Below are 23,641 nucleotides of genomic sequence, written 5' to 3'. Positions count from 1 at the left end.
CATGAACACTGGTGAATGCCTCAGAGTCTAAAGCCGCAGTAGATAAGGTAAGCTTATGCAGAAGGAGATCATGGTGCAAGCCTCTGGGCTGGGACATAAACTTAAGCATACAAATTCAATGGGTGAAACTTGAACCGAGTCAGAAGAGAGCAAGAGGGAGAACCTAAGTTCTGCTTTCTGCTTGTTGTCCATCTCCTCGAACTCTAACTTTTTTATTCCCCACTGATCCAGCTGGCATGCCACACTGGCAGACACGCAGCCAGAAAACCAGGGAACATGCGGCCTACTTGAATCTGTCATGAAGGAGGCTTCAGACTATCATGACCATCTGGGGTTGCTGACATTGCATCAGCTACTGACAGTGTATAAGTGAACAATGAAAGGGAACTCTGTCTTTACACTCAGTGTCCATTGTTGTGTGTCCCTAAGCTCCAAGGTGGTGGGTTTAATTGTAAATTTTTTGAATGTAAAGTGGCGTTTTACTCCAATTGTTATGCTTGTAGGTGAGCAGGAAAGCAGACGAGGGGCGAGGATCTAAATGCTAGCGGGACTTTATTGAAATACAAGGGCAATACGGAAAAACACGAACAAATGAAACATCCACAATGGGAAAAAGTAAAACAAAAACATGAAAGGCACACAAGGAGTTAACAGGCGGGGAAACCAACGGAAAACACGGGAACCAGGCATCTACATACATCAAAGACCGACAGGGGAATGGAGAAACAAACAGGGTTAAATACACAGACACAATTAAGACTAAACGAGACACAAGTGAGAACAATGATGAGTGCAGGCAGTGAGGGAGGTCGGGAATTGTGGGAAATGTAGTTTATAGAAGGACAGTGAAACACGGGGCGGACAACAAGGAAAACGTGACATGGAACGTGATCAGTGGAGAGTGAAACAGAAAACACGGGGCAGACAACACGGGATCGTAACACCAATCAACTGTCTGTTTATTTCTGTAATTTTTCAACATGTTTCTTGTTGAGGAAAATGTATATTGGTTAAACACTGGCAGAGGGCAGACAACGATTATAATTCTGTCGGTTTTTGGAGATTTACTCTTCTTGTTTGAATCTAATTCATCCCCTTCCACTCATAAAATATAGATTTTTCAGCCTTAAGTTATTTATGAATATCTTTGCTTTATTTGAACATTCTTATAATTATTATTTTATATCGATTGCTTTCCCGTCTGCTATAAAATGCATTCACGCTTCTGTTGTTTTCCAATAAAATTCACTGCGTTGGACTGAAATTGGCCTATGTTTTTCATAGTGCATTGTAAGTAGAGACAATATGTTTTTTACATTTTCTGAATTTAATGTCAATGAGATTTTTTCTGACTTTTTATATGCCAGGGAAAAATCACAAGTCTGATTGCTTGGAAATGTAATAATACAGACTTCCTCAACATGTCACATAATTTGAGGTATCATTCATGACCGTAGCATGAATGGTGTGGGACAAGTTACATTCTATAGTTTAATTCTTAACCTCTTCAGGAACCCTAAATATGAGCAATAGTAATATAGGTGTTTACCTTAGCAGCAAACACCATTAATACAATATGATCATAAAATGGAATAAAAGCTACATTTCCTGTGGAATGATCAGATTCTTGAACATTAAACAGACATAAAAGTGTTGGCCATGAAACAGGTTTATTTCATTTTTCAAAACATTTCATTTATTCATACACTCCACTGGTGGCATAAAATAATGATTCAATGAGAAAAATAAATTTTCCCAGAGGCCCCAAAACCAGCTTTACTGGAAACCTTATGGCTAATAATGTCATATCATGGAAAGTAAAAGGGCTTTTAGTGAAACTTAAGATGCCTTTTTGTGCTGGGTGAGCTCCAGAGGCCCGGCTGAGGTGAAATGCTGTCTGTGTAATCAATATGTTTACATCACCTCGTATAGACTGTGACTGCAGAAACTGATCTTAATTGTGTTGGAGGCTCCGTCTATATTCTCTGAGGTACTTCAGATGTAAAGAGACGATAGAGTCTTTATACACTCAACAATAAAAAATAAATCTCTGAAGTAAATATTTTGTGCACTGTAACTACTTATTTTTTAATCTGATCTTTGGGACTGACAGGTCACACCTGGCATTTGATTAAATCTGATTCATTTGCTCAGACAAAGTAGACATTATCTACTATATCTGCATTGGTTTCCATAGTAATGATGTAGGCACAGTGTTGGGGAGTAACTAAGTTGTGACTCTACTAACTTAACTAAGTTTTCACAGAAGTGTAGCTTGTCCAGTAACAAGCTAAATTTTCCAATAAGTAGTGGTGTCACAAAACACTACACCGTTATGAGTGAGCCAAGGATGTCATCAAACATGCTTATCTAAACCATCCTTTCTCAGCATTGGGAGGTCCAAAGCATTTAAGGGAATCAGTACGTTCAGGAAGTTTATGAAAATTAAAAGGTTACAGTTTTAAAGTTGATTCCCTAACACTGTATAGGTGTCAGAAAGATACCAAGAAACCTTCTTTTATAACAACTGAGAGTTGCTGTCTATCATGACATTGTGGCACAATGCTGAACTCACAAGCGCATGAGACAGTGTTGGTGGCATTACTTTATTTTACATATTCATGCATATGCTGTCACTTATTCACTCATCCAGTGTTTAGTACATAGAAAATTCCTTATAGTTCACTCTAGTGGGAGAAAGTGAGCAAATATATATATTTTTTGTTTCGGACAGCTGTAGATAGTAAAGCGTATTGTGTGTGTGATACTTACAGTATGTGATAGTCTGTCCCACATGACAAAAAGAAAACTACTTGAAATCTGATCTGACAGTTCAGACTGACACATTTAAAAAAATAAATATAAAAATATACTCACTATATGGTTTGTGACATAAGATTTCATTTTCTTTTTGTGTGCAAAAAAAATAATATATTTGTCTGAACAAATCCTAAGAATGCAATTTCAGAAATGTAAATTAAGCTATTTTCTCAGCAAATTCAGGAGTATAGAAATAATATTTATCAATGAATATGTTCTATTGTTCAAATCATCATGAATTCCCCCTAGCTGATTTAAATGTGGAAAAATGTCAATATTTAATTAGGATAATTTTTGATCAGGTAAGGGGGGTCATATTGTTACAGAGAGCATGCAAATTGTGAAGCTCATCCAGTGAATCCAGTTGAATGGTATTTAAAATGATTGGCAGCTTTCTTTTCAAAAGAAATATCATGAGAATTCCACCCACACCTCAAACTGAGGCATTATTTCTGAGTTTTCAGAAGTATACTTGTCTACTTATCTCACATTTTCTCTCATGTGCATTCACGCATTCACTTCCTTTATTTATTACCCCAATTTTTACAGTTATTTCAAATAAATTTCCAAACACTTATAGCCAGTTCCTTTCAAACCCATTCAAACTCAGAACATTTACGCTGTTTTTCTGTTGGCCAGGCATGATATTGTTTAATCTGACAGACATTGCTTGATTTGTTGACTCACTAACCTCAAATTTGCTCTATTTCATCTTCTCCGTAGTGTTCCAACGTTCCAAGGCCTTTCAGAAGAAATACTCAGCAAGCTAGCTGACGTGCTGGAAGAGGTAAGTTCAATTGTCAGTTAATTGTCGACGGACCGTTGAATTGTTGAAAAATAATTGCACACCCGAGGTGGTAATGCAACTGATTCAGCATCTTACTTTATTACAGCTCAAGCCTTCGTTGCTAGTTCTAAAACGTCATGTTAGAACTAGCATCGAATGCTTGCGCTCCTTTACTGGAGCACTTATTGGAGTAATAAGGTAGTGCGTTTGTACATGTGTGTGTGAGTTTGTATTTGAGGGATCGAAAGAGAGAAACTTAGTAAATGAGAGAGATCACTTCTGGGATTATCTTTATTGTTGCAGCTCTTGTTATAAGTAACATCGCTTCAAAATCGGCAAGATGTTTGTTTTCCCGTTATAAGCCTTAACAACTTTTTTTCATCCCCACTGAAATGCAGGAGTGTGCTGACATGAGTCTCTGTTTTTTATTCATGAGTATGTTTGGGTCTTAAGTGTGCACATTGCATATATAATGTGTATTCACGTGTGTGTGTGAGAGGGGGAGCATGAGGGTTTTTCCCACAGATATTTCAGATATTATAAAACTGTTATATTGATCAAGTGTATCTGGCTTGGATACAGCTTGAGCTGTATCCAAGCCAGCTGTATCCGTTGCTAATTTGAAAATGTAATTTTAGAACTAGTAATGAAGGATGCGCTGCTTTTCTGGTGTGTGTGTGTGTGTGTGTGGACATGTTTATGTGGTTTACATGGACAATTTTTTAGGTTAAAAACTGGTAATTACAAGGGTATTATGCTAAAATTTGGTTTACGAGGACATTTCTAGTGTCCCCATAATTTAAATAGCTTAAAAAAAACATAGTAAACGATGTTTTATTAAAAATGTAAAAATTCTAAAAAATTTTTGTGAGGGTTAGGTTTAGGGGTTGTGTTAGGTTTAGGGTATAGAATATAGTCTATAGTTTGTACAGTATAAAAATAATTTTGTCAATGGAAATTTCTCATAATGATAGGTAGACCAACGTGTGTGTGTGTGTGTGTGTGTGTGTGTGAGCGTGTATTTATCACTTTGTGGGGACCAAATGTCCCCATAAGGAGAGTAAAACCCGAACTTTTTGACCTTGTGGGGACATTTTGTTGGTCCCCATGAGGAAAACAGCTTATAAATCATACTAAATTATGTTTTTTGAAAATGTAAAAATGCAGAAAGTTTTCTGTGAGGGTTAGGTTTAGGGGTAGGGTTAGGTTTAGGGAATAGAATATAAAGTTTGTACAGTATAAAAACCATTATGTCTATGGAAAGTCCCCATAAAACATGGAAACACAACATGTGTGTGTGTGTGTGTGTGTGTGTGTGAAAAGGTGGGGTAAGGGAGGGTAGTGTGGTGCTTTCCACTATAGCTATGTGAGGTTGATTAGGGTGAAACACACTGAAACATTAAATGTTATATTGTATAATAGAAATTGTTGTATTGATCAAGTCACAGGAGTGCAGCTTTATTTGTTGGTCGAGACTTGTGTCTCAGTGTGTGCGTGCGTGCATGCGTGCGTGCGTGCGTGCGTGCGTGCGTGCGTGCGTGCGTGCGTGTGTGTGTGTGTGAGTGACCGTGTGTAAGTGCGGGGGAGACGAGGGAGCTCATGGGCACTTTTTAACCGAAGCTGAAATAAATGTAGGATATTTTAGAAATTGTTTGACATTCTTAACCAATTTACTTTATCTAATGTCTTTATTTTAACCCTCCTGTTACCCTCAAATCTGATAACATTTTTTACCCACTGGGGTCAATTTGACCCCAGTAATTTAAACCTCCAGAATATGATTTTTTTTTTTACAAAGGTTTGTGTCTCAGGTAATTTATGTCTTTGTTGACTTCTTAAGTAACCTTTTAAATTGACATCCACCCACCACCCCCCTCCCCACCGCTTATACATCCAGAATACCCATTGCACGTATATGGACAAATTTACAAATCACCATAAAATCTTACTGATTGACCTAAAATTAGAAAATATATATATTTTTGGTGTTTTATTTGTTTTATAATATTTCTTAATAAGTATAGATTTTTGTAATCTATAACATTTGGAAAGAAAAACTATTTATTTTATCAAGGATAGTAACACGAGTTATGTTTGGGGTCAATTTGACCCCGGGAAAAACAAACACAATTTCAAACATTTAGAAGGATTTTATTTCTAAACAGAACATCATTACAATCAAAACATCAGTAAGGAACACATAACAGTCCTTTTTGTTATCAAGCATTGCAACACACATAATGTGTGGGGTCAATTTGACCCCAAGAAAACAAACAATTTTAAACATTCAGAAGGATTTTATTTCTAAAACAGAACATCATTGCCATCAGAACAACAGTAAGGAACACATAACAGAGAAAGAAAGAGAGAAAGAAAGAAAAAGATGGATTTACAAAACCACCTCTAATAAGTAAATTTGAGCATTTTGTCAGGAATTGTTTTATGAGACTGTAAGTGCTTTATGCAAAAACTATGAGTTAGAATACAAACAGCATAGACAGAATATGAACAGCATATTGTTTTTTTTTTCCTACAGATCTCCATAAGGTACATTCCAGCCTTTTGTCTGCACTACTTTGCACATGATGTGCAGGAAGTGTGTGTGTGATCCTTGCAGATGTATTTTTTGCATTTCACACAAGTGTTGCTGGTCTTGGTGTCATTTCTGTTGGGACAGACCTGGCACCTGCCACGTTTCCTGCTTGCAGTTTGAACCAATGGAGTGTGCGTCTCCATTTGGATGTCCTTCACAACAGTTGCAGCAGCTGTTGATGCTCTTGGAAGGCACCGTCTTCTCTCGATGTGAGGTTTCACTAGCTCGTAACCCAGCTGCTCCAAGAAAATTCTCCTTTGACTCAGTTTTCCGCTGTTCCAGTCCTTGTTTATTTCACTCCATAACACAAAGGCATTGTAGGCGCTCACATCAATGATGTTGAAGAAAATGACAAGTGGCCAACGGGCGGTCATGTGTCGGCAGCTGTAGGTGGCTGTAACCTTGTCCAAATTATCAACCCCTCCCTTTGTCTCATTGTAATCCAGCACAATTTGTGGTTTTCGGTCTTCTCTTGTGCTCAGAACAGCATCTTTGTGCATAGTGCTCATTAGCAGGACTTTTTTCCCTTTCTTGGGGCAATAGGAGACGACAGTGGCCTTTTCAGTGAAGGCAAACATTGAAGATGTTACCTTCCTGTTCTTCATCGCAAGAAGCTCAGAGGGAAGTTCTGACTTATTTTTTCTCACTGTCCCCAACATGGTAACCTTCCTTTTTAGCAGTTCTTCACCCAGGGCGTACGATGTGAAAAAATTATCGCATGTAATGTTATGGCCATTCAGTCCCTCAGCCATGTCTAGTACCACCCTCATGGCTTGATTTTTTTCAGGTGCTTCTCCAGGGGATTTACCCGTGTACACCTGCATATTCCAGGCATAGCTGGACTGTGCATCACATGAGGCCCATATTTTTATGCCATATTTGGCTGGTTTGCTTGGTATGTATTGTCTGAAAGGACAGCGCCCACGAAATGGAACCAGACATTCATCCACCGTGATGTGGGGGCCTGGATTGTAAAGAAAGGGTAATCGCTGGACCCACTTGTCCCATACAACCCGTATTGTTGCGAGTTTGTCACGCTCTCGTCTGCCCTGTCTTGTTTCTTTGTCATCAAAGCGTATGACACGGGAGAAAACATGGAATGTCTTTAGAGACATGGTGGCTGGAAATATTGCCCTTCCAGTGTCAGCATTCCAAAGGCTTGCTGTTGCTTCTCCTTTTGACTTGTAGACTCCTGCCAAAATGAGCAACCCAATATAGGCTTGCAAGTCAATCACATCAAAGTCTTTCCAACCTTCCCCATACACACGCCTACCTTCTAAGTTTGTCATTTCAAGTACATCCTTTTCAATTGATGGTGTGATGAAAAGATCAAATGCTGATTTTATATCTTGGACATGGCTGACAGCATATCTAGTGGGCCCTGGAACCATTTTGATGACATTAGCAGCACTAAGTCTACCCTGTCGTTCAGGTGGTGAGCAGGACCATGATAACTTTCCATTTTTGGAAGGTAATGGGTTTGTGGGTGGTTGAGAGACAACAGGAGGGTCAACATTAGGAGTATCATTCTCATCTGAGGAGGATGCCTCCTAATCAGGGTCCTCCTCAATATTATCATTGGTCTCAGACACATTCTCCTCTATGTCACTTTCACTGTCAAATAACTGTGACAAAATCTCATAGACAGAAAATCTTTGCTTAGATGTCATTTTCAAATGAGAGAGATGGAGAACAGAGCACACAGAGCACAAAGAGAAATGGTTTAGAAGGCTTCTGTTCATGCTTTTATAATGTTTGCTCCTCCCCTTTGTTTGGTAAACCATGAGAATTATGTTTTCCCCTCCCACACGGCACGGGAAATATCAAATTTCTCGCAAAAATTACGTTTTCCCCTCCCCCACGGCACGGGAAATATCAAATTTCTCGCAAAAATTATGTTTTCCCCTCCCCCACAACACGGGAAATATCAAAGTTCTCGCAAAAATTATGTTTTCCCCTCCCCCATGGCACGGGAAACATCAAAGTTCTCATGAGAATTATGTCCCATGTCATGTGTACTACTAGTGGTTCTCGCAATACTACAGATATGGTTATGTTAGGTTAGAGCCCTAAAACAGAGGGAAGTTTTTTGAATATAATTTTGAATATGTAAAATTGTAATGAACATTATAAAATTATAACATGTTATAGTGACCTCAATAAAACAACCAAAACAAATGTGTGTGAAATTTTAATATTTCTTCTGTTTTATACAGCTAAAAGAGCCTGGGGTCAAATTGACCCCAAGGAACACCGATGCTACAAAATGTGTACAGGACATTGAAAAAATATCAGCAGGTTAATTTGATGTTTACAGAGTTGTCCCCATTAAATTAGGAAAAGTCATTAAATCTGAAGCAAAAAAAAACTAAAAAAACATGTTTTTACATACGTTAAACATTGAATGGGGTCAAATTGACCCCAAAGATAATAGGAGGGTTAACTGGTTATTTTGTTGTGGTAGCCTGTAGGGATCTGTGAATGAACTGAAATAATTTGGCGAAGTGAAATGGAACCTTTATGCGGTCAAGACCTGGAAATATTTTATAGACGTGCGTTTACTTAAAAACATAATTGCACACCTTAGAACGTCCGTGAACCAATCAGAATCAAGCATTCAACAGACCTGTGGTATAAGTGGTATAAGTGTTGTATAATACACTATACTTTTTCTCAAAAGAGCCAGATGAATAAAATGGACACAATGACATTGTGATATACTTGTTCGCAACAACAAATGCTTATATCTTCAGTTTTGCAAGACTATTCATTTTTACTAGTTGACTAGTCACCCAGCAAAGAATTCTAATTTGCTACGGTTTTTACTTTATGTAAATAACTCAACATACGGCATGCAGATTCAGCTGTCTTTGCTGTTTGTGGCAAGTCCAATGCTGTGTTGTCAGATAGGAGAAAATGCCGGATGAGAAAGCATGTGCATCTCCATTGCGAGATTCATGCTGCTTGCCTTGCATCATAAACAGTTGCAAAAATAGTCATGTCCCCCTCGGTTATAGTCTCTGTCAGCCAGTAGTTCATATTTGTAAACACCCTGACAATATTTTCACTTTTCCCACCAGATATATAGCTCTATATTTTTATGTGTTTTAGAAAGAAATACATTTTAGATATACTTTGTAAAAAGTGGCTACATGCACTTACCTTAAGGTCCTATTTCTACTTGATGTAACCCTTACAAATACATTTTACTTGTGTAACCTAATGTATTCAGATTGATTTAGTCATATTAAATAATATTTTTGAATTAAATGAAACCAGTTAATTTAGATGATACCAAGTGCATATTTTAAGTTATCTGACCATTTATTTATTTGTTTATTATGTATAATTTTTTTTTTACATACAGGTGAAACTCGAAAAATTAGAATATCGTGCAAAAGTTCATTAATTTCAGTAATTCAACTTAAAAGGTGAAACTAATATATTATATAGACTCATTACAAGCAAAGTAAGATATTTCAAGCCTTTATTTGATATAATTTTGATGATTATGACTTACAGCTTATGAAAACCCCAAATTCAGAATCTCAGAAAATTAGAATATTACATGAAATCAATAAAAAAAAAGGATTTTAAATACAGAAATGTCAGCCCTCTGAAAAGTATAATCATGCATATGTACTCAGTACTTGGTTTGGGCCCCTTTTGCATTAATTACTGCCTCAATGCGGCGTGGCATGGATGCTATCAGCCTGTGGCACTGCTGAGGTGTTATGGAAGACCAAGATGCTTCAATAGCGGCCTTCAGCTCTTCTGCATTGTTTGGTCTCATGTCTCTCATCTTTCTCTTGGCAATGCCCCATAGATTCTCTATGGGGTTCAGGTCAGGCGAATTTGCTGGCCAATCAAGCACAGTAATACCATGGTCATTGAACCAGGTTTTGGTACTTTTGGCAGTGTGGGCAGGTGCCAAGTCCTGCTGGAAAATGAAGTCAGCATCTCCATACAAAGATGCAAAATTTGCTCTCATCAGAAAAGAGGACTTTGGACCACTGAGCAACAGACCAGTTCTTTTTTTCTTTAGCCCAGGTAAGACGTTTGACATTTGAAGCCCATGTCCAGGACCCGTCTGTGTGTGGTGGCTCTTGATGCAGTAACTCCAGCCTCAGTCCACTCCTTGTGAAGCTCCCCCACACATTTGAATGGCCTTTTCATGACAATCCTCTCCAGGCTACGGTCATCCCTGCTGCTTTTGCACCTTTTTCTTCCACACTTTTCCCTTCCACTTAACTTTCTATTAATGTGCTTTGATACAGCACTTTGAGAACATCCAACTTCTTTTGCAATTACCTTTTGAGGCTTTCCCTCCTTGTGGAGGGTGTCAATGATGGTTTTCTGCACAACTGTCAGGTCAGCAGTCTTCCCCATGATTGTGAATTCAACTGAACCAGACTGAGAGACCATTTAAAGGCTCAGGAGTGTGACACTTTGAGCCTACAATACTGAACCTTTTCACAATATTCTAATTTTCTGAGATTCTGAATTTGGGGTTTTCATAAGCTGTAAGCCATAATCATCAAAATTATATCAAATAAAGGCTTGAAATATCTTACTTTGCTTGTAATGAGTCTATATAATATATTAGTTTCACCTTTTAAGTTGAATTACTGAAATTAATGAACTTTTGCACGATATTCTAATTTTTCGAGTTTCACCTGTATATTGGTAACAATAAATAAAACATTAGTAAATATATTAGGTACCATTAACTAACAGTGAACAATATGATTTTTAAAGCATGTTTTAATCTTGGTTAATGTTAATAAATAAACATGCAATTTTATATTGTTTGTTCATGTTAATTCATAATGCAATAACTAATGTTAACAACTTTTAATAAAAAAAAAAATATTAGTGTTGAAACTACGATTAATCAAGATTAAAAGGTGTTTAAAAAGTATTGTTTATTGTTCATTCATTTTTTGCATTGAGTGTTACCCATATAATAAGTGCAGTGCATCCGGAATGTATTCACAGTGTTTCACTTTTTCCACATTTTGTTATGTTACAGCCTTATTCCAAAATTTATTAAATTCATTATTTTCCTCAACATTCTACAAACAATACCCCATAATGACAACATGAAAGAAGTTTGTTTGAAATCTTTGCAAATGTATTAAAAAGGTACATAATTATTCACAGCCTTTGCCGTGACACTCAAAATTGAGCTTAGGTGCATCCTGTTTCCACTGATCATCCTTGAGATGTTTCTACAACTTGATTGGAGTCCACCTGTGGTAAATTCAGTTGATTGGACATAATTTGGAAAGACGCACACCTGTCTATATAAGGCCCCATAGTTAACCGAGCATGTCAGAGCACAAACCAAGCCATGAAGTCCAAGGAATTGTCTGTAGACCTACGAGACAGGATTGTATCAAGGCACTGATCTGGGGAAGGGTACAGAAAAATATCTGCAGCATTGAAGGTCCTAATGAGCACAGTGGCCTCCATCAGTTTGGATCCTTTCTCATCCTAGAGCTTGCCGCCTGGCCAAACTGAGCGATCGGGGGAGAAGGGCTTTAGTCAGGGAGGTGACCAAGAACCTGATGGTCACTCTGACAGAGTTCCAGAGTTTCTCTGTGGAGAGAGGAGAACCTTCCAGAAGAACAACCATCTCTTCAGCACTCCACCAATCAGGCCTGTATGGTAGAGTGGCCAGACGGAAGCCACACCTCAGTAACAGGCACATGACAGCCCGCCTGGAGTTTGCCAAAAGACACCTGAAGGACTCTCAGACCGTGAGAAACAAAATTATCTGGTCTGATGAAACAAAGATTGAACCCTTTGGCCTGAACAGCAAGCATCATGTCTGGATGAAACCAGGCACCGCTCATCACCTGGCCAATACCTCCCCTACAGTGAAGCATGGTGGTGGCAGCATCATGCTGTGGGGATATTTTTCAGCAGCAGGAACTGGGAGACTAGTCAGAATCAAGGGAAATATGAATGCAGCAAAGTACAGAGACATCCTTGATGAAAACCTGCTCCAAAGCGCTTTGGACCTTAGGCTGGGGAGAAGGTTCATCTTCCAACAGGACAACGACCCTAAGCACACAGCCAAGATAACAAAGGAGTGGCTACGGGACAACTTTGTGAATGTCCTTGAGTGGCCCAGCCAGAGCCCAGACTTGAACCCGATTGAACATCACTGGAGAGATCTGAAAATGGCTGTGCACCAACACTCCCCATCCAACCTGATGGAGATGGAGAGGTCCTGCAAAGAAGAATGGGAGAAACTGCCCAAAAATAGATGTGCCAAGCTTGTAGCATCATACTCAAAAAGACTTGAGGCTGTAATTAGTGCCAAAGGTGTGAATACTTATGTACATGTAATGTTTTTAATAAATTATCAAAGATTTCAAACAAACTTCTTTCACATTCTCATTATGGGGTATTGTTTGTAGAATTTTGAGGAAAATAATGAATTTAATCAATTTTGTAAAAAGGCCGTATCATAACAAAATGTGGAAAAAGTGAAACTCGGATAGTATATTTTTTACATTTTGTTAAAAAAATGTTAAATTTCCTTAAAAAAATGGTTACAACAATAATTTATTAGGTTTTTACACTATTTGCACTCAGAGCCGAAAATTTTGAAGCTGCAATTTAACGCCATGACAGCTATAAATTCAGAAACATATGCTACATAAACACATATTGTATGTAACAAGTTAATTATATATATATATATATATATATATATATATATATATATATATATATATATATATATATATGCAATATCGCACAAGCAAGAGTGCAATATGGCCTGCGGTCTCGTGCCTGTGGCTGAATCACAGCAGTGCTTATTTAGGCCCATATAGCATGATTGCGAGTGTGATATTGCTTATATACAACAGTTCAATGAACAAGTACATTTTAAAAAATTAGGAATAATTTTGTACAGACATAAAAACGCATTTGTGCATGGAACTACTTTCTGACGTGACGGATAACAATCTGCCTTTCTGGTTCAAACCAAATGATGTGTCCAAGTCTCTGTTAGTAATTAAAAAATGTCACTTCAGAAATAGTATCATGTCTCGTGCTGTTTCGTACAAGTTATTGGATAAACAAGGATTGTTAAAAAATTAACTTTATATCTTTAAATCGATATATAGATCTTCAATCTTCAAAGCTGTTGAAGTCCACTGTCTGGGATTATTCTGGTATGTTAAAGGAATAGTTCAAATTTGCTGATGATTTAAAGATGTATCTTAAAGAGTTTCTTTCTTCATCAAAACAGAATTTAAGATTTTAGGATTGCATTTCAGGTCTCCTCCTTTAAACAATGCAAGTGAATGTACTCCATTTTTTGACGGTCCAAAATACTTAGGGTGCATCAAAATAATCCACATGACTCCAGTCAACAAATAAAGCCAGTCCGGAAGGCGCCCCAGCCTGAATAGGGTGATGGAGGAGTGTGACGAGGAGGAGGGCATGGCTGAACTGTGAGGATGCACGCCCAGCTCTGAGTTGCTAAATCAGTGGGAGGGAGATAAAGGAATAGCCAGGGATGCCAGAGAGAGAGAGAGAAAGACACACAGAGGAGCCTGCTGACATCCACCAGGAGTAGCTGAGGACTGGGTGTGCGGCTTGCTCAGGGGAGCCGAAGAAGACCAATTTATTTTCTCTCTCTCCTGCTCTCTCCCCTCTCCCTCCCCTTGTCCTACCCAGGTTCCCAGGAGGCGGGGAAGACCAGCCGGCGATGTAATGGCTGAAGGGGCAACTCTTCCCCTCCAGGAAGGGAGGGGGAGTAAGTTAGACCAGAGGTTTCCCCAGCATGACACTGAGTTGCACAATCAGTGGGAGAGAGATAAAGGAGGAGCCGGAATGCCAGGGAGGGAGAGAGAGAGAGAGAGAGAGAGAGAGAGAGAGACACGGAGCTGTGTGTGTGTCGATGTCTGTTGTTATGTTTCAGTTCACATTTGTGTTGATTAATGTCTTGTTTATTGTTAATCCGGTTCCTGCTTCCTCCTTTCCCGAACCTTCTTACAATTATCAATGCACCTCAATACATGATACTGCACTACCGTGGTATTTTTTGTGACAGTTATCATATCATTAAAATGTCATACCATTACACTCCTAGGTGACAGAAAAAAAGCACATGTACATGAAAAACAAATGTAAAGCAAGGTGACGACTTAAGGCAAGTGACAGTCCCTTCAACTGGCCCAAAACCCTCTCACACTGGCCCTGTTCCATCAGGGCAACTTCTTTTTGATCTCGGTGTAGTCATAATGTTCAACTCATGAAATGTAACCTCTTGAAAGTTGTTGTTGTGGAATAAAACTATATTTGCTTAGAGATATTGCCTTCGTCTTTTATTAAATTTACCCAGATGGGCTCGATTTGTCATGTTGAAGAACCCACACATCATTCTTAGCAAGTCAGGGGGTGTTGGAACAGATAAGAGGCATTTACTCAAAGGAAAGCATTCACAAACTGCATGACATTTATTTTGTTAAACAAATGAAAAACAACCAGTTGCTTCTGACAGGCTGTTGCCAGGGGGGAGTAGATATAAGTTACGCATTCTGAACCACAGAGAATCCAAAGCATTTCAAAGGACAGCTTTGATTTTTTTTTACTTGTCTTCTGAAACATTTACTAATTACCTAAACCCCTCATTTGCATGTTGATGTTTCCACAACATAAGTAATGATGCCCTGCCAATCCACTGGAGAGGAACAACTTGGTTAATTATGCAAATCCATGTGTTAGGGTGTCTGAAACACCACATGCCAGGGTACAACTGACCACACCAAGTCCATTTAATCAGCAGAATATTGTGTTTACTGATTACTTTTAGGAATAGAAGTGGTAGCAATTCATGTGTAGACCAAACAAAGAAAATTAACCTCTTTTATTTTATTGTTCATTTTCATAATGTAGCAAAATTAATTAAATTTACAGGATAGCCTTGGGACTTCTTTGCTAATTAAGATTGTAATAGTGAATGCAAAATTGCCATTCATAACTTTATGCATGCTGTTTACAATGCAACTGTTGCCATCCTCAAATAACACACATAATTTAATGGTAATAATATAGATTTCCCTCTCTTTCCCCAGTGTATTACAATAAGATATTATAGTGCTGGCAACAAACGTATTCTTATTGTCGGTAATTAATTCAGCTAGGGCATTTAACATATGGCAATCAAACTTTCAGCCAAACTTTCATCCCATTTTATATATATATATATATGTATATTTATATATTTTTAATGAAATTTAGGATTCAATGTTGAAATTCTCCTTTTGACATGGATTTTAAAAATGTTTGCCATTCAAAATAACCTGATTTAATTGTAAATTGGCATACTAAATTACGATTGGTCTTCTTTCTTGCATTTATTCTACCAGGTGTATGCAATGCAATATCAATATTGCCACCCCTTTTATTGATACCATGCTGCATACATGCAACTTTTGTAGCATAAACATTGCCCAACAAAACAAAATGTCAGCAGACTGTTGATATTTCAAGATAAATGGCATTCTAGGACATGCATTCATTGCCATTTATTCATGCTTGCGTACAGCAAGCAGACAAATGCAGGTGCATTGAGCTTGCACAGGTGAGCGAGTGGAGTGTATTAAGTGCACTTTCCCAGAATGTCTCCAAATAGCATTGGGAATTTTGATTATCTGTAGTGAAATATTTTGTTCTGATGTTTGAGGATATGGAGAGTATGCACTCTCTGCTTCCTCAACACACACACGTGTCAACCAAAAGTAGTGTAATCATTTTAAAGTGGTCAGGAAATGCTCCTTTTTTAGAGTTTTATTATCGTCCCTTTTATTTATTTATTTATTTATTTTATAATATAGTAATAAATGATCATTTTCCACCCTGTTTTTGACCCTCTGTCTGAAATGCTCAGTTTTTGCCGAAGTGTTTCTTAAAACTTCTACGTAAATACCCACTGTTATGATTGGCTAACATTGTGTAGGCCATAAAATACAGCCATTTTTGAAACTCAGTCAGAAGAGAATGAACCAGCTCAACAACATCATAAAACTAAATGTCAGGGTTTAATGTCAGGCACATAATGCACATCCAGATTAGGGAGACATACAAAATGTGCAGAGCTGTGGGTCCCCAGGAACAAGACTGAAAACCCCTACCATAAGCTATCATCAAGTTATGACATATGAAATATGCATGAATGAAATATGCATGAATGAAACTGTTTACTCATGGTTTTTGTGATCACTTCCAAGTGTTTTTAACTGCCCCATCCTTCAATAACAGTTCCTATTTCAGTTCATATTATGACTGGTATGTTACGAGCCAAACATATAATCCACTCTAAAATATGCTGAAGACACATAAACATCCAGTTTCCAGTATCATTCCTTCATGTATGCATACAGCAACAACTTAAAATAGTGCAGATGGGCGAAAGTACATGAGACAGCAGCTAAATGACAGAGATTCTCCTCTTCAGAGATGTAACTTGACACCGCATTTTTTAAAAGAGTCCTGAGATTTGTATCTCAGCGGTCAAAGACTTCTGTCTGTGCGTTAATGTAGAAAAACATTTTTAATCCAGGCAGGCTGTCATGAACCCCGCTCCTCTGCTTCTCCCCGCATCGTCTAGCAAACACACGCACACTCCCTCGACCTCACTCCCTCGCTCCGCCCCCTCGAGCTTTTCACGCTCTTTTGCTCGCTCGAGCCCTCACGCCCACTTTGCTCCTACTCGCTCACATGCTCGTAGGCATCTCCCTTCCTCGAGTTTCTCACGCTTTTCCAATCCCCCAGAACATTATGACCACCTGCACTCGCGTCATCTGCACTCCTGCACATTAGTTTCACCTGCACTCGTCTCATCACCTTTCATTGTTTACACCTGCACCTTCCCCTATAAATACCACAGCACATCCATTTCACGGGTGTTGGTTATTGTATTTAGTTTCCCGTGTCTTTGCCCCCCGCTAGTCTCATCTAGTTCTGAAACTCCTCTCGTTTACCCCTTAGCTTGCCAGCTCCCCTTGTTCCCCTGTCTTTTGCTCCCTCTAGTCCCGTCTCACTGATTCTGATTACCCCGGCTTTGACCCTACGCTTTCCACGACCTCTCTCTTTGGATTTGCCCCTTTTATATTCTCCGATTCCCCGGCTTCGACCTCACGCTCCCCTTGACTACTCTTCACTGGATTTGCCCTTGTTTTGTACTGTTGCCTGCTTTGCTTTTATTTAATAAAGCAGTTTTTCCCGACATTGTGACTGTCTCAACTTGTGTTCGCTACACAGGCACATGAAGGTGTCCTGTGTAAATCCACTTAGGATCAATCTCCTATGACAGGCCCCATCTTTCTCCACTTCAACTGTGTGACTGACTGAGCACCAGTGAGCAGGGGGCCAAGGGTGCAATGATGGAAAAATAGGCATTGCATATTCAGATGCATTTAGTCCTTGAGACATCACAAATTCTACAAATTCCAAACGATCCATTTTTGCAGCTTGGTTTAAATAAATGCTCTTTTACTTCCACGTCCAATCGCCATTCCATCACCAGTATAGCCAAATAGACCGTCAACGGATTAAGACACACTCTTGCAGGTCACAAATATCATGTACCCTCGGCATGCAAACAAATCTCAGCTCTATGATCTGCTCGTCGCGAAGCTGCTCGTCGCAACTTCATCTCTACCTGCAAAACACTCTAAATCAGCAGCCCTCAACCAAAAATCTGCAGAAATCCCTGAAATTCTTTCTGATCCATCCAGTTCCAGCGGTAATATTCACCCTGAGTTAAACACGGAAGTTCGGCGCCTGCACAAAACTTCCAGTCGTGAAGTATGTGTCACCATCCCCTCCCCCACTAAACTCCCTCTGCCCCCTTCTCACACTTTCCAATCTACCACAGCAATAACAGCTTTCTCAACAATCTCATCTCCCTACATGCAACAAGCCCACTCTCCATCGTCTGAATATTCCACCATTCACACTGGCTGTTTCCCTCATTCTCCAACGACAACCATTCGAAAAGCCGCTGTTTTTCCTCACAACCTCACACATAGCAATTTTTGTCCAAATAATCTGTTTTCCCTCTGCCTATTACAGCAATGAATTATGGCCCTTCGGATTCGGATTTTCAGACAAGGGCTAAGCATGCATGATAATGTCTAGGTTACTGTTGTAAACTCCGTTCCCTGATGGAGGGAACGAGACGTTGTGTCAAAGAAGTGACACTAGGGGTCTCTTTTGAGAGCCTCGTGCATCTCTGAACTTGAAATTGGCAGACATAATTTGCATGTCCCTTCCCCGGACATACGGATATAAAGGGAGGGAAATATGCATCTGTCCATTCAGGTTTTGCACTGAGGAGCCGAGAATGAGGTTAGGCCATAAAAGTGGCTCGGTTCAGCATCGTCGCCGGGAGGACACAATGTCTCGTTCCCTCCGAAGGGGGGGAACAAGGCAACGTGCCAAGCATGGGAGCAGGCAGCGCCAGCCATGCCTTTTCTCTTTTCTGTGTTTCTCGCATAGAGTCAAAGTGGCTGGGGCCATCTTAAGGCTATAAAATGCATCAGGGAAGGTGTTTTTTACAACTCCTATTCTTTCAGGGGGAAAAGACCCCACAGAGACCACCACCTGCCCAGGCTGGGGGGAGGTAAAAAGTGGCGAGATACGTCACCTGGATTTTCAGGCCACATGTGGGAATGGCGCAGTGGTAGATCTTACCTGCTGCAAGGGAGGAGTTGCTACAACACAGAGACCGGGGACAGCGGGGACTGCCCAAGGGAGAAAATACACACAGGGGTATTAATCCACACAGGGGCTCGTCCTGTGGAGAACCTATTCCAGTACAGAGTAGTTTCAGTACCCATAGTGGGTCTGGTCAGGGAATTCCTCCACTGAATTTGTGGACCAGAGGGCTAGGGAGGAGTCATCCAGGGAGCCAAGTTTGTGGGGTCTTCTGGGATAAGAGTGCACGTGATCGCCTCGGTGGAGGGGAAAGGTGCTAGGTGCAAGTGGAACACCCGGTAAGTTGTTCCGCGTTACCGAGTTCTACCGGCTCGGACATGAGAAAACATGGGAAGAGACCGACTCAACCCTGAGATTGTAAAATCTTGTAAAGGTATTGGGGTGTTGCCCAGCCCACTGCTCTGCATATGTCTGCTAGGGAGATAACACTGGCCTGTGCCCACGAGGATGCCACACTTCTCGTTGAGTGTGCTTGATCCCGCAAGGGGGTGGGCACAGCCTGGGTGTGATAGGCCAATGCAATTGCATCAACAACCCAGTGGAAAGCCTCTGTTTTGAGACAGTGTTCCCTTTCTGATGTCCAACAAAGCAGACAAAGAGCTGCTCAGAACATCTAAAGCTCTGCATGCAGTCCACATAAGTACGCAAAGCACGCATCAACGAAAAGGCTGGGTCTGCCTCCTCCCGGGGCAGTGCTTGCAGGTTCACTAATTGGTCCCTGAAGGGGGTCGTAGGAACCTTGGACATGTAGCCTGGTCGCGGTCTTAGGATGACATGAGTGTCTGCCAGACCGAACTCCAGGCAGGTGTCACTGACAGAGAACGCTTGCAGGTCTCCAACCCTCTTGATGGAAGCGAGGGTAATCATGAGGGCCATCTTCAAGGAGAGGACTTTGAGCTCGGCTGATTCTAGTGGCTCGAAGGGGGTCTCTGAAGGCCCGAGTGGACCACTGAGAGATCCCAGGAGGGGAACAGGCTTTGCCGGGGATGGTTCAACCTCCAGGCGCCTCTATGGAACCTGATAATCAAGTCATGCTTACCCAAGGACTTGCCGTCCACTGCGTCATGGTGGGTCGCAATAGTGGCTACAAACACCTTCAAGGTGGAGGGGGACAGCCTCCCCTCCAATCTCACCTGCAGAAATGAGAGCAATGACCCGACTGCACAACTCTGTGGGTCTTCGGACCGGGAAGAACACCAATTTGTGAACAAGCGGCACTTTAAGGCATAAAGTTGCCAGGTAGAGGGAGCTCTGGCTTGGTTGATAGTCCACTTTGATGTTCCGAATCCCATCCAGAGGCCAGACGTGGAGGTTCCAGAGGTCTGGTTGTGGATGCCAGAGGGTGCCCCATCCCTGAGAAAGAAGGTCCTTCCTCAGGGGAATTCGCCAAGGGGGGGGGGCTGTCATGAGGAGCACGAGATCCCAGAACCAAGTCTGAGTGGGCCAGTAGGGGGCCACCAGAATGACTTGTTCCTCGTCCTCCCTGAACTTGCACAGCACCCGTGCAAGAAGGCTCATTGGGGGAAATGCGTATTTGCGCAGCCCCCGGGGCCAGCTGTGTGCCAGCCGTCTTTCCCGAGGGGAGCCTCTGTTAGGGAGTATCAGAGCGGGCAGTGGGTGGTCTCCTGGGAAGCGAACAGGTCTATCTGTGTTTTAAACCGTTCCCAAATCAGCTGGAACACCCAGGGTTAGATCCTCCAATCTCCGCTGAGCGTACCTTATCACGACAGCGCGTCCACTGCCCTGTTGAGGTTGCCCGGGATGTGAGTGGCGTGCAGCGATCTGAGTCGCTGCTGGATCCAAAGGAGGAGATGGTGGGCGAGTTGTGACATATGATGAGAGTGCATGCCGCCTTGGCGATTTATGTACCATCACCGTGCTGTCTGAATGGATCAAGACGTGCTTGCACCGAATTAAAGGTAGAAACCACTGCAGGGTAAGTAATACAGCCAGCAACTCGAGGCAGTTGATGTGCCAACACAGCGGGGGCCCTTTCCAGGAACCAGTGGCTGCATGTCCGCTGTTTGGAGGTGTCTGTGGTGACCAGAACGCGTCAGGACACCTGCTGTAGGGGGACACCTGTCCCAGGGAAAGTCTGGCGGCAGGTGGGGGTGATGAACACACAGTGCGTGCTGCAGCACCATACCCATCTCGGGACTCGTGTCTGAAGCCAGTTCTGAAGCGGTCTCATATGCATCAGCCCCAGTGGTTCGCCCGCCGCGGAGGATGTCATACGCCCCAGGAGCCTCTGGAGTTTTAGAGGAACTGCCATGCCTGGCTTGAACAAGGTGAGGCATTTCATCACTGACTGTGCGCGTTCGCTGGTGGTGCGCTGTCATTGAGACTGAGTCTAACTCCATGCCGAGAAAAGAGATGCTCTGAACTTTGGCGAGCTTGTTCTTTTCCCAGTTGACCTGAGTTCACTTGCATTGTATGGACTTACATAAAGACATACACATTTGGGATGGCATGACCATGAGTAAATGATGAGGGACTACAGAAATAACAACTTAAAAGAAGACACAAGGATAATATCACAGTGCAATAAAGCGGTATCATGGAAACATTGCTTACCTTGCAGAAATCATGTAAAAAAAAAAAAAGAGGCACACAGACACACATGCCTGTGTGATTTTGATTCAAATTCGGCGGGAATACACAGTGCAACAGCAATTTAAATTTGAACAGCCAACGGTCTGGATGTAAATGTAAAAGATCCAATCACATTTTAGTTTCTAACATGGCCTGTCACACAACTCGTGTACGTGCATGCGCTTTAGCTGAACCAGTCAGATTTTGTATTTGTTTTTTATTATCAGAGCTAAAGAAGCATAATTTATGATAACTTATTAGTCAAATATTACTGCTGAATTTACATTACATTACATAACAACCTGGAGCTGAACACGCTCAAAACAGTGGAGATGATAGTGGACTTTAGGAGGAACACCCAAACATTGACCCCCTCACCATTCTAAACAGCATTTGGCAGCAGTGGAGTCATTCAGGTTCCTCTGCACCACCATCTCACAGGACCTGAAGTGGGAGATACAAATTGACTACATTGTGCGAAAGGCCCAACAGAGGTTGTACTTCCTTTGCCAGCTGAGGATGTTCAACCTGCCACCGGCGCTGTTGATACAGTTCTACTCAGCAGTCATTTAGTCTGTCATCTGCACTTCAATAACTGTCTGGATTGGTGCAGCTACGAAATCAGACATCTGAAGACTACAAAGGACAGTTCGGACTGCTGAGCGGATTATTGGTTGCCCCCTGCCCCCCCTTCAAGAACTGTAAACTTCCAGAGTGAGGAAAAAGGCTGTAAAAATCACTCTGGATCCCACTCACCCAACCTATTACCTTTTTGAACTGTTGCCTTCTGGCCGATGCTTCAGAGCTCTGAGCACCAGAAGAGTCAGGCACAGGAACAGTTTTTCCCTCAGGCTATCCATCAGTTAAACAGTTAAATCCACCCCATTGAGTAATAATTATGTGCAATACACAGTTTAAGTCTATTTATATTATCTTTTATAAGGAAAAAAATAATATATACAGACGGGCCATGCAGGTGGCTTACGAAAAACCAGATTTTTTGATTATCAATTATTCTAATATTTATTAAAATAATTATTTCTAAGAAGAATAATAAAATGTAGGGATCCATTTATATATATATATATATATATATATATATATATATATATATATATATATATATATATATATATATATATATATATATATAAATATAAAATGTAATTTTTTATAAATAAATATAAAATCAATGTAACTTTTCAAATTTGGCCCATGATTCACAAGCCTGATCTGGGCCACACACCTCCAACCAACATAGCAGAAGCTTTTGTTTGCCATCACGTATGCAGTGCTGCAATTGCCAGATATAGCCCATCTTTGGCTAACAGGATGCATGCCATTGCCGAAATGAGGCCATCAGTGCCAGCTTGAGGCCACATTCGCGCCAGCTTCTGCTATGTGGGCTATTGCTCCTGCTAACCAAGCCACCGTCCAATGCATTAAAAAAGGCTTATACTATTCACAAGAATTGTCATCTTTTCTTAGACGCCTAATTTTAATTTCCATACATAATCAATTTATTATTAAAGCAGATCACATCCCAGGCTCAATATATATATATACACACAGTATAGCTTGCGAACTGGATTGAGCCTCGTCATATTTGGAGGGTGGCAGGTGCTATTTCAGACCCTGGGCACACATAAAAAATAATGAACATATGTAAAATCGCTTGTAGAAAATGCTCTTAACCGCTAAGATCAATAGTTATTGGGAAACAAGGCCCAGAACTCTATGCATATGTGTGTCTTGGAGAAGCACTTTCATTGCACTCGTGAACAGCAGAGCTCATTGCGCATACTTATCAAATCAGACAAGCATCGGTGGCTTTTCTTTCATCTGTTCTTCAAAAATATCACACATATTTTGTCAAACGAGTATCTTAGTGTATAATTTCTAGCCATATATCACTCCCGAGAAGTCTTACAGGTCACCCTCGACAGTGGCTGGTACATCAGCAAAATAATCCGCATGAATATTGCATGAGCTTTGCAATCGCACCCACACTTTCTGCAGGAAAATTATCTCAAGAAAGTTTTAAACGATCATGTGTTGGTGGACGGTGAGACATCCGGTGAGAAATTGTATTCCAATTTCTG

The 23,641-nt window shown here is 40.8% G+C and overlaps 1 protein-coding gene across 1 annotated transcript in view; it reads left to right on the top strand.

Annotated features, from left to right (window-relative positions):
- LOC127627193 (cGMP-dependent protein kinase 1-like) overlaps positions 1 to 23,641 on the top strand; it is a 336,892-nt gene that overhangs the window by 196,845 nt on the left and 116,406 nt on the right. Inside the window, exon 5 of the mRNA XM_052103472.1 lies at positions 3,544 to 3,607. Within this exon, the coding sequence (XP_051959432.1) occupies positions 3,544 to 3,607 (64 nt within the window). The remainder of the gene's footprint in view (positions 1 to 3,543; positions 3,608 to 23,641) is intronic.

The sequence above is a fragment of the Xyrauchen texanus genome, chromosome 33, assembly GCF_025860055.1.
Source record: "Xyrauchen texanus isolate HMW12.3.18 chromosome 33, RBS_HiC_50CHRs, whole genome shotgun sequence".
NCBI classification, from domain to species: Eukaryota; Metazoa; Chordata; class Actinopteri; order Cypriniformes; family Catostomidae; genus Xyrauchen; species Xyrauchen texanus.
The sequence above is the reverse complement of the archived record's forward strand: the minus strand, read 5'-3'. Positions and strand labels throughout refer to the sequence as shown.